The sequence below is a fragment of the Cryptotermes secundus genome, unplaced genomic scaffold, assembly GCF_002891405.2.
Source record: "Cryptotermes secundus unplaced genomic scaffold, Csec_1.0 scaffold1269, whole genome shotgun sequence".
NCBI lineage: Eukaryota > Metazoa > Arthropoda > Insecta > Blattodea > Kalotermitidae > Cryptotermes > Cryptotermes secundus.
The window spans coordinates 888400-900629 of record NW_019720738.1 but is presented as its reverse complement, the minus strand read 5'-3'; the positions used below and the strand labels follow the sequence as shown (position 1 = coordinate 900629).

The 12230-nt window shown below is 41.7% G+C and overlaps 2 protein-coding genes across 5 annotated transcripts in view; one reads left to right on the top strand and one right to left on the bottom strand.

The window, feature by feature from the left end:
* The window catches only part of LOC111873185 (cytochrome P450 4C1), a 19578-nt gene extending 18412 nt beyond the window's left edge, over positions 1 to 1166 (bottom strand). Inside the window, exon 1 of one of the 2 annotated variants that reach the window (XM_023867701.2) lies at positions 943 to 1166. In XM_023867701.2, the coding sequence (XP_023723469.1) occupies positions 943 to 1108 (166 nt within the window). In that variant the 5' untranslated portion in view covers positions 1109 to 1166. The remainder of the gene's footprint in view (positions 1 to 942) is intronic. The other variant, XM_023867693.2, reaches the window with a different exon arrangement.
* A 2955-nt stretch (positions 1167 to 4121) lies between these two features.
* The window catches only part of LOC111873337 (CCR4-NOT transcription complex subunit 10-B), a 17974-nt gene continuing 9865 nt past the window's right edge, over positions 4122 to 12230 (top strand). Inside the window, exons 1-5 of one of the 3 annotated variants that reach the window (XM_023867999.2) lie at positions 4122 to 4438; positions 5553 to 5843; positions 7566 to 7716; positions 9123 to 9304; positions 10224 to 10358. In XM_023867999.2, coding sequence (XP_023723767.1) covers positions 5571 to 5843; positions 7566 to 7716; positions 9123 to 9304; positions 10224 to 10358 — 741 coding nt within the window. In that variant the 5' untranslated portion in view covers positions 4122 to 4438; positions 5553 to 5570. The other 2 variants (XM_023867992.2, XM_023867984.1) reach the window with 2 other exon arrangements.

Genomic DNA, 12230 nt, shown 5'->3' with positions numbered 1-12230 from the left:
GGGGGGGGGGGAAGCCAGCGGCTAACCGCTTGAGCTATGGCGCGGGCAAGATATCATATTTAGTTCACCGTTAAAGAACATAGGTACATTTCTCTCAGTCACAGATTGACTAGCTCTAGTAGTAGATGGTTGGGTGATTTGGCCTTCAAATAGAAAATAAATACTAACAGACATTTTTCAGTTTTCACCAAACGTATTAAGCCTATTTCCACATTCGAACCGCACACTCCATTTTACAATATTCCTTTGAACTAATACACAGCCAAACATTATCATAAGTGGTCTCAGGATGAGGTGGGCAGGGCATGTAGCACGAATGGGTGAGGAGTGCATATAGGATATTGGTGGGAAAGCCAGAAGGAAAGAGACCACCAGGAAGGCCAAGGCGTAGGTGGGTGAACAATATTAAAATGGATCTTAGATAGAATGGGATGATATCGATTGGATTGATCTGGCTCAGGATAGGGACCAGTGGTGGGCTCTTGTGAACACAGTAATGAACCTTCGGGTTCCATAAAACGCTGAGAAATTCTTGAGTAGCTGCAGAATTGGCGGCTCCTCCAGAAGGGTTCAGCTCCGTGAGTAAGTAAGTGAGTACCAGGCTTCTGCTCGATTAACTGCACAAAAACAAAAGTAGCAGCTTCATGAACTTGAGAAGCAAGTGACTCACAGAAATACTTGAGAACAGCTGACATAGGAAACTACCCGGAAACGCAACTGTGAGAAGACTGGCTTGCTCAGTTGCCTGGGAGTTCAGTTTATTATTCTTCCGCGAGTTGCGTTGCCGTTTCCTCAGCTTGCGCATCTCCATTCAGTTCCACTTGTTAAACTCAGCCTAATAACAATTCTCCGAAGTTTCGGTTACGTGGCGGTTGCCAGTTTCCTTGGTGTGCCCCGTCCATACACTACACATATCCCGACAAAGAGTTTTTAATTACTCACCTTGTAGCTTCTTAAACAGAACGAGATAAAGGTTCCCAATTAAGGGTAGCGTCGGAGGGCCTGGTAGTTTATTGATCAGGCGAGCGCTTTCTGAATACCCTGAGAAAAGAATTAGCACAATTCCGAATAACAGCGATATGCTGAGCAGTAGAGTTACGAGATCCATCGTAGTCCCCTAGGCGTATGACGCTCTTCAGTGTATACCGTTCCTTATGAGGCTTGAGGACCGTGACGAAACTACTGCAACCCTGAACTTATCTCAAAGTTAATAAAAAGTCCGTCGAGTGTAACAATTTGTAGGTCAATTCTTTATCACTTCTGCCTTACATGTTTCGGTCTGACACAACCATCATCAGAGGCACTTACTACAATTATGAAAACACTGTTGTTGTTTATGATGCTCACAGTTATGTTTGTTGTGTGGACGCTGCTACAATATGTTGACGTGTAAAAGCACAACACTTGCTAGGATAGTTGAGTACACTATCAATTCTCACTTTCCATCCGAAACTGTTTTTAAGTTAAAACGCTAATGTTAAAATATTTAAAACATTTAAAACATTTGATGTAAAATGCTAAGCTCCTCCTTGTTAATTCATCCCGAAGATGGGAGATGTCAGCTTGAGGTTGTATGGCTTATGGTTAGATGTTTCCTATGTGCTGTGTGTTGTGTACACAACAGTACATCCTCATCCTCAATGACATAGGGGCCTAATGTACCGTGTGCTGAGACGGCACACCATAGCGTCACACGTGTACTGTGTAGCGGTTTCTGGACGGTAACATCTGGCCGCTCAAAACCAAGGAAGCGAGTTGTCTGGCGACCACTTACATATGAGCGGAAATAATACTCAAATATGAATACTTTTTCCTCCGTCGAGAGACCCATTTCCAGCAACAACTGCACAACACAACTTCCTTTTCACTACTGGGAAGACGTGCGGCTGAGCTATGCCCCGTCGACAAACGCACATGTGCGTTCGAGATGAGCGTGATTCAGTAATGCCTGTTTTGGGGCATACTGTATAAAGGCAAATTACTTTGGACGTCGGTGTCTGCATCTCTAGCCCTGACTTCCGACACCATGTGATGAACTTTTATAAAAGTACACAGATAACCCGGGCACTATGCTACAAGCGATTAGGTCATTGGTTATATATACGACGCAGTCCTTCCAGCCGTACTATGACCCCCGGGTTAAACTCAACCTCGAACAGGAATGAGTATCAGGAATCCTTCTGCGGGGGATATTGGGCGGCCGGCGCGTAATGCTGACCTCACCGCCAACTGTGAGCCTATTGTCTAGGAAATTTGGGAGCCTCGACGTTACACAACCCTATAGCCTCCACGGCCTGTTACAGGAATTCATTCATTCATCAGTAATCTGTCAGACGACAGGTCCACAGTCTCTTCCAAAACAGTTCCTCCACTTAATGTGATCTCAAGCTTTCTCCTTCAATTAAAATACCCTCTTCTGTCCCCAAGGTCATACAACATCTTCTTCTGTCTTCTGGGCACTTCTATCCGCCCCTCCGGTTTGTTTTGTCTCCAGAGGCATACATGGTATCTCTGTTTTGGAAAGAGACTATCCAGGAAAAGTGATAATGTGGCAGTTTTTCCATTTGCTTTCCACACCGCAGTACAACAGCCGTTCAAACCGCTCTGGTCACGTCAATTGCTATACGAATTTGAACCATCTCGAGCATCATTTGCTCTGTGCTTCAAGTCGCTGCTGATGACGCTGCTTCCGGCATCAGTTTAGAAGGGTTTATATGGAATCAGATATACATATTGTCACGTGTTTTGTGTGTCACGCGACAAATAACTTCACGCGGGTCTCGGATTCAGTTACAGGAATACCTATACTTATCTTATTTTTTGTGTAAAGAATATACATAATATGGACATGTTTTTCAGCTTGCAGATATCTTTATGTCATATTAACAGGTCGTGGTCTTGTTACACATACAGATAAATAAAACTTTCGTACTAAGGTCACTCAGCATTTACATAGTGACACCAGATTTATCAAATATTAATCAAGCGAAGTCAAAAACTAGTAAATAAAATACCTTATAATTGCGTTCCGTTCTGAAAAGAATTTCTACTGAACATATTTTATCACATGAAAAGGAAATTTGACTTCGTAGAAGGAGCACTGTGAACGGAGAAGTTCATGGAGGTAGGCCTAGGCCCCCTGGGGCTGTAGTGCCAAGAAAAAAAAGAAGGAAGAAGTGGCACTACTGGAAGTGACATCCAGTACCGCCTGCTCCATCGGAGACCAATATTTACTCAAAATCTTCGAATCTGAAGATGGAGGCAGCATGTTCCTTCGAAATTTTGGCATTCGCTTAAACGTGGTGTCCCAACGGCACTGACGAACCAAGCGGCCACCAAGGCTGGACGCTTGGAGGGGAGCGCATATTGCAAACCCTTTCTTTCTCACTCTTCTTCCCCCCGACCCCACTTTCTTTCTATACTTTTTTAAAATTCGCTTGGTGGGAGGGTTGGAGTCCAACTGGGTGCACTCGGCACGGCGGCCACTGATTGGCCTATTGTAGCCTGCTCCGGGTGATTATGATGGAGAATTTGGTGGAATGAAGATTGGCAGGGGAAACCGAAGTACTCGGAGAAAACCCGCCCCAGAGCCACTTTGTCCACCATAGATCCCACTTGACGAGAACCGGGATCGAACCCGGGCCGCCGCGGCGGGAAGCCAGCGACTAACCGCTTGAGTCATGGCGCGGCCATTTCATTCTATACTTAGTACACGGGAGCAAACACTGTAAAATGAAAGAAACTCGACCTCGAGATCTTGACATATTTACGCTTTGTGAAGACCTCTGAATAATAATAATAATAATAATAATAATAATAATAATAATAATAATAATAATAATAATAATAATAATGTTTCGGGGGACCACCTCTGTGGTCTAGTGGTCAGAGTTTCTGGCTACAGATCCAGAGGTCCGGGTTCGATTCCCGGCACTACCAGATTGTATGAGAAGTAGTGGGTCTGGAACGGGGTCCACTCAGCCCCGTGGGGATAATTGAGAAGCTGTTTCAAGGAAATAGCGGCTCCGGTCCGATGCGCACGGCTACCGTGACCGGCGCTGTCGATATTTGTGTACAGTAATCGATTGTTCGTCAGTTGTTTTTTAGCGTTCATCTGCATTTCATAGATTGCACCAATCGTTCTCATGGCAACTTGACGTCTGGAAAGCGTTTTAGTAATTACGTTGACTGCAGGGTAACCGTGAAAAAGTGGCCGAATTGTAAATCTGTTAAGGAAAGATGAATGCTGATAGATAGGGAAACAAATCTCAACAACATTTAAATCAGCATGTTAAACATGAAAGCCCAGAATAGAACGAGGGTCAAGAGTAGGATATTTCGAATTCAGCTGAACGCGATGTGTAATTCTGTTGGCAGCAATGGCAGCTAAACGTCGTTTGAAGTTGTGGATGCGGGTACCGATTGACCGATTGAGAGGGTAAATAGTACGCCGAATATTACACACAATAAAAATTGCATAGTATGTGTAAATAATATAAATTACAATTGTGACGACATGTAAGTGTATGAAGTACAGATGTATTGTTTCTCCTTTTTGAAACTTTATAATGTTAAATGGTTGTTAATGCTTTTCTATTGATCAGCATAACCTTGTTTACATATCTGTCATACTTGTGGTACACAGGAGAGACATATTTATGTTGTGATCTTGGACTTTCTGTATGTATTTAAGAACTGAAGTGTGTCGTCCATGGTCTTAAATTTCCATATGCACAGAGACTGAGCTATAGGACTGTGTCTATGCCAATCATGAACATTTATTGTCTGTGTGTAAACATAAATCAAGAATGCTGTAGTAAGTTAAATAATGACGAGAGTTATTACGTAAACTTGATGGTAAAGCAGAATATCGTATTTCTGTCTAGTGATTGAGTGATAGAGAATGCTTTATGTTGGACTAGCAACTGTAAGTGCATTATGATTTTAGTAATTACTGTATGATGACAAGTGTGTATTGTATGTATGAGTAAAGGACAGTTCTTTCCAAGTCACCTCTTAGCTCTTTAGTCAGATTGGCTTGACTGATTTTTTGGTAAAGGACATAAATACATCTGCACAAGCTGAATAAAATTATGGCTTTTGCAGGTACTTCCTATTGTGAAACCAAAAAATGTATGAACCTCAACACAAAATCCACCTCCTCGCTCTATTTTCAGTCAATTTAATTATCTTAGTTGTCATGATATATTTGAATAAGATCCATTTTAATATTATTCCTTCATTTATGTCAGGTTACCAAGTAGGTTGGCTTCAGTAGTAATGCTTTTGACATATATTCAGAAAGTGCTCTGTTCGAATGTCGGCTAGGACTTCAACTGCGCTGACAAAGGTTTTTATGCTTTTCCACAATTTGTCCAAGCAAATTACAAAACAGTACCTCAAACTAGGCTACACCCACTTCCCTCCACATTCTTCCTGATTCATTATTCACCAATAAACCTACCGTTTTACGCTGTATAGTCCGAGATACTGACAGTAATATTAATGAACAATTAAATAACAAAATAAAGTGGTTAAACTGTTATTCACAGTTGAACCAAATTAGGAAAATGGCAGAAAAGGAAGGAGAAGTAGAGAAAGCGAAAGCGGAGGCACCGGCTGGGCCGGTGATATCGGATCAGGAGAAGGACTGGGCACAGGCAGCGCTGACAGACTTCAACAGGAACAGCTACAGCTCATGTCTGCAGCATCTGCTAAAGCTGGAAGCATCGCGGCCCCAAGATACTAAGGTGGCACACAACAAGGCGATAGTCGAGTACCACAAGAGCGACCTAAAGAAGACAGATCAGTTTCGGAAGAACATGAACCTTGTATGCAGTCAGGTTAGCCATATTTCAATGCAATGTTTGTTGACCCTTTAAAGTATGGTGGTTATTGTATGTACCACCTGCTTTGACATTAGAAGACTTTGAATTTTGTCCACAGAATATATTTGTGGGTTTTATATGACTTTTATAAAAAACAGCTATTGTTTTCCTGAACAGAACTAATTTGTCTGTCTTGCAAATGGGGATGTATTGTGAAAGAACTGAACTTCTAAATATTATGACAGACGATGTCCAGTGAATGAGTCATAACCTTCTTCTTCATAAGGCTCGACAGTTTCCTTCCAGCACTTCTGTCCTGTGTGCGAGTTATCCAGCTTTAAATCCCTAAATCCTTCAGATCTTAGGTCAGCCTCTCATTTTTGTGGCATGTGGCTGCCAGCCATATATTCTTTTAACTGTTCGTCCAGCCTCTATCCTTGAGATGTGTCCAAGCCAACTTATTCTTTGGGCTTTGATGAAGTTAACTGTGTTCCTTCCTTTTATCGGATTACCTAGTTCCTCATTTGTTTTAATTCTCCGGGAGCCATCGCGGTTTCTTGATGGACTGAAGATCTTTCTTAGAATTTTCCTTTCAAAGACTAAAAGTCTATGTTTAATGGCTTCTTTAAGTGTCCAGGTTTCACAGGCATATGTTGCTGTTGGTTGAATGACCATCTGGCATAATCTTAATTTGGCTGTTTTAGAAATAAGTTTGCTTTTAAGCAGTGTTAAATGTGCAGCATATGGTTTATTTCCAATCGCTAATCTCTCTTTAATCTCTTGTTAGATTGTGTTATCTGAATTAACTATAGACCCTAAATATTTATAATGGGAAACTTGTTCTATATTTACATCACTGCATCTGAGATCTTGGATTTTTTGAGGTTTGTGAGACATAACCACTTAACCATTTTACTGGCAATGGACAAAATGCCACTGGCAGTGGCTGTGCGTGTGTGTAGGTGCCGTCTGCTCATTTCTAGAGCTTTTCCTCTTGAGGAAGCTATTTCCACTACCTTAAGGCATCATAACTGTCGCTCCCAACGGTGATACACGTAGGAACAAATTCCCAAGTCAGCATTATAGTAATTCCGTTTTAATGTTTTGCTAATTTCTCTAAGCTGTTTTATGATCTGGAATGTCAACTGAAGCATGTGCCTAGTTCTAATGTAGAGGATATGCCACAAAGAAAATCCTGAAGACAGTCATTTCCTAAGGGGGGAAATGAGTGGAAACAAATTCGAGACCCCAGGTTATGACGGTGTGGTGTATATGTCACTGAACGTGTTTGTGTTGTGATAACACTCTAGTATCATTCTGGAGATGGCTGGTTTGAATCTCAGCTGGAACACCAGCTATCCAGACTGGAATGATTTTCATGGTGTTCCTCAGGCCTTCCTGGAAATGCTGGGATAGTATCTTGCTTCCAGCTCATTTGACACCATATTGATACTGACAGCATTGCGAAGTAAACCACAAAAAGGAAGTATTACACCTGGTGCCAAGGAAATTACACTACTAGAATTTGGATCAGTGCGGTTTAAGTTTTGGTTTCATTTCTGTAGTGATTTGACAGTCTTAAATAACTACTACTTCTGATGGCCCAGAATGGCTGAAGTTAATTTGATCCTTTTCCGTCTCACAGCTGATCCAGTTTCTGAAACATAGCTGGATATTAAATACACCCCAAACAGTGGAAAGTGTCCAGCATAATTATGTAACCTATGCATGTTTCAGGCACATGTAAATATAGAAGACCTTGATTCGTTAGAGGATGTTGAGCATTGTGTTATCTACTTCAACCAGGCTGTGCTCCTGTACCACCTCAAGCAGTACAACACCGCCCTGAAGATAATGCAGAAGGTCTTCTCCTTCATAGAACCAATGGGTAAGGAGTTGAGTATTTCTAGGTTAAAGCAATGTATAGGCTGGATAGTCTGTCTGTGCGCTTACTGAATGTCATGTTCTGTTCAGTAGCACCCGTGTTTTGTATCTGGGAAGTCCCAGCCTCAGATCTTGGCTGACAGAGGGCTTCCATGGTTTCCCTCAGTCTTTCCGACAAAATGCTGGGACCCTTTTCCAAATCTTTATTTACTAGTCACCCTGTCATTCAATGCTCTGTAACCTGAGCTATTGATGGCGTCCATACATAAACCATAAGTAAGTAAAAATTAACAGCTGTTGCTGATCTGATATATGACTTAATCTTTTTTTTAACATACGATGAACAATATATATGGACAAGTACCGTCTTAAGTGCAACAATTTTATTGTAGTTTTTACTTCTTTTTCCTCCTCCACACTACATGTTTCGGCCCTAAAAACTACAATAAAATTGTTGCACTTAAGACGGTATTTGTCCATATATATTGTGTGAGTGTAACAGGATGCTGAAATATAATATTGAATACGATGAACCTCTTGGGAGTTTGGACTGCTCAGTGTAGCCACAGGCTGGATGGCCAGGGTTTGATTCCTGGCAGGAGCAAGGTTTTTTCCTTCTCTGTAGCATCGAGACAAGCTCTGGGGCACACCCAGCCCCATATCCAGTGGGTACTGAGGGCACTTTGCTTGGGGTGAAGCAGCCGAGGCCTGATGCTGCCCGCTCACCTCCATCTAGTGCCGATGTCAAAGGAGCTATGCCTCCAATCTCTCATATGTCTTCATGGCATAGTGCTTAATAGGGACAACTTTACCTTTTACTTTTGTGACTAACGTTTTGTGTAGTTGCATATTATTTGGGTTGTGCAATTAATTAAGCAGAGNTTAGAAAGAGCTAGCCTAAATCACTGGTCTTGAGGCTAGCTCTTTCTAAGGGACCCAACTGAATAGGTGTTTTCCTTCACCTGAGGACGGAAACAGATCCAGTTTCCGAAACGTAGTGTTTTTGTTATCTTAAAAACTAGGACGATGGATATAGTCCAGAAACCCAATATATCAGTGTTTTGTGTAGTTGCATATTATTTGGGTTGTGCTGCAGCTTAGGCATCTGACCACGGGTTTCTCACCCCAGCATCTTGGGTTCCATCCAAGGTGACATTGTGTGGGATTTATGGTGGACAAAGTGGCACAGGAGTATGTTTTTATTTTGAGTTTCTTCGGTTTTTCCCTTGTTAATATTCATTCCACCATTGCTTAGTACTGTGAGGTGTGCAGTAGCTCTGACCAGGCAGCACATTATCACATCCTGAGTCTTTGAGTTGGGTAGGGATCCATCTGTGACTTAGCACTTGCTGCTGAAAGAGTAAGGAAGTTGGTTTTCTTTATAAAGCAGTGGATTGTCACTTGTTCCAGAGGAGAGTCTGGCCCATCGAGTGTGTCTCCTGCTAACAGAACTGCAGCTCTGCTTGTACCAGCCTGACAAAACCTTGTCACTGATAGCTTACATTGAAAACCAGTTCGTTGTTTCTACAGACTCCGTCATCTCATCAGAAAAGGACATTAAACCTCTTGAAAGGGAGCATAAAGAGAAGAAGGTGCATAAAAGCCATTTCTTTGTATTGCCCCAATTTTTTTTGGGGGGGGGGAACTGTGAAACCCCAGTTTAATGTTCTTGTACTGAGTGGAATTCCATGTTTTTAGTGAATATCTTTTCTGGTCCTAGCTGAAGCTCAGTGTAACAAAGTATTATTTTCCCATTTCAATTTAATATACATATAACCTGCATTTAGTGCAAGAAGTGTTTGACCTTTCATAACTCTTTAACACACTTTAGTGCAGTATTATAACATTAATATCCATGAACTGTCTACTGACCTGTGTTCCAAGGAAGTCCTGTTTGAAACAACCCCTCCAGGCAAATGCCAGGCTAGTACCTTAAGTTAGGCCATAACTGCTTCCATCTACATCCTTTACAGTCTGTTATTCACTCTCCAATGATTTAACACTATGTAGTCAGAGGTAGTGGCTGTGTCACTAATAAAATGAAAATAAATAAATAAATATAAATTTGCTACAAAATACATTTAGTTACAGGATTAATTAATGATAAGAAGATAGTCACAAATTATACCATATTTATAAGCCTACATATGCAATTATATAGTAAAGAGTACTATTGGCTGCGATGTGACACCGTGTAGTCTGGTAGAAGTTCACTGGCAGTCCGTCTTCAGGATCGAAGAGTAAGCCTGCAGCAGAATTTACTTGCTTCTTGCTGGAGGGTTGCTTGGGTTACTTTTTGACCCTGAAGATGGAGGCAGTATATTCCTCTGAAAGATCAGTGAACTTCCACCAGACTACACAGAAGAGTCCTCTTCATAATCACTACATAATAACCTCAAATTCGACACAGTGGTTAGTGTTTAGTATAAAGTTCACACAAAAGTAGATAACCTTTCTTTTGACTCACACTGTAGATGCGAAGTACCAATCATGTTGTTTCTTTTTGTGCAGCCTGTAACTGGAGATGCTGCAACAGACACTTTCAGACTGAAGCTGCTGCAGTACAGAGCACGCTGTTATCTCATGATGCATGCTCTTAAGGCCTGTAAACGCGAGATCAAGAACCTCATTACCGCAGGTGGACCAGTAGGTATAGGGAGAAATGGGTTGAGAGCTTACCATGTTCATCAGCAGCAACTCACAGTTGCTTCTTTAATGGACATTTAATTACAGTGAATCAGCATGAAACAGAACCTTGTCTTAACCATAATAGTTCTATGTTCCTTTAGAAAAATGGAGAAATTTTGGTGTAAAATTGACTCTCAGGCAAAGTTGTATATGTATACAATTAAACATCACACCATGAAAGTGTATGGTGGAGTGCACATATTGTTAATTTTCACATGAAATGGAGGTGAGTAATCAACTTTATACCCCAGCTAGTTTATGGCCCATTAACCCTTTGGCGCGGTGATTTAAATTCCGCTGCCGTGTCTCTCCGGCGGTAATATTTTCAGCCGGCCATTTAAATTTTGCTCGTAAATGATTTATTTGTCATTATTCTTAAATTAAATGAGATAGTAACATGAATCTTTCACTAAAATAATCTTAAAATGTGGTTTTATAATCTTACCTTATAATGTGAGCGCCCTGTATCTCGGCGATGGAAGCAGCTGGTTTAGAAGTGTAGTAGTGTATGATACGCCTTGAAGCATTCTTCTAAACACAACGCTGCCTCGCATTCTCCACACCAATACTGCGTATCTTTTCTCTGGCCCTTTTTTCCGCAAACCACACACCTTCTGTGCGGTCTTGCCTTCTTCCCCGTGGGGGGAATTCGCTCAAGGAAATGTCTTTCCGTGAGTCGTTTAGGCGGCGGAAGAACTGACGGACGGCCGTGTACAGGACGACGTACCCCAGAACTGTGCTTTTCCACGAGACCTTGAACTAGGGAAAGTCTGAACTGTAGAGTGTCCAGGTTTTGTTTGTTTGTGTGGGACCGATAGATTACCATACTGTTGTGGATTGCTACATTGAGTAACCGCCTGAACAATTTTAGGTACCACTTGGTACCCTTCTTTCGTTCAAGCAGGTACGGTTGTAGCATCTGGTCTTTCAGATCCACCCCGAGCATGTTTTTGTTGTAATCGCAAACAACCACAGGCTTTATTTCTGTCTTGTTTGCACGATTAACAACCACACGCATATCGTTTTTATGGTATGTGGATATCATGGTCACCCTTTTTTTGTCTTGCCACGCAAGAACTGCCACGTCTCCTGAGTGTTGAGCACAGTGTTCACCTTTTTTCAATTTCTTATCTTTCACTAAGGGAGGGACATTTTTCCTGTTGGGACGTAAGGTTCCAACACAGTCTGTATTTTTAGACTTCAAGAAACGAGCCAAATCAGGGGAGTTATAAAAATTATCCATCCACACTGTGTGTCCGCGACCCAGAAGATTTTCTAACAGTGTTATTACAATTGCTGTAGTTTTGTTTGTCTCTGCAGTCACATACTGATTTGTTAGTTCCATTCCTTGTCCAGTATAGACAAGAAAGGACCAAACATAACCAGAACTAGACTCGCAGAGTTCAAACGTTTTGATACCAAATTTCGCAGCCTTGAGTGGCAAGTACTGCTTGAAAGACAGACGACCTTTCCATAGGGTCAAGGATTCATCTATGGCAATGTTGTGACCTGGAAGATAGAGAATCTGAAATTTTCTACTCAGGTGCTGAATGACGGGATAAATTTTGAAAAGTTTGGAAGGGCCTTGGTACTCATTTTGCTTGCTGTTGTCCGAAAAATGCAGAAATCTCATTATGACCTCAAGTCTTTCCAGAGGTAAGGTCTCTGCAAAAAACGGAGTGAACAGCAGGCGGTTCTTTGAGTAATAAGACCTCAATGTAGGCCTCTGATCAATGCCAGTCAACATAATTAGTGCCAAAACCACGTACATTTCGTCCACTGTCACATCTTCCCACTTCCGAATCCTAGAGCGAAATGTGAGAGGTCTGG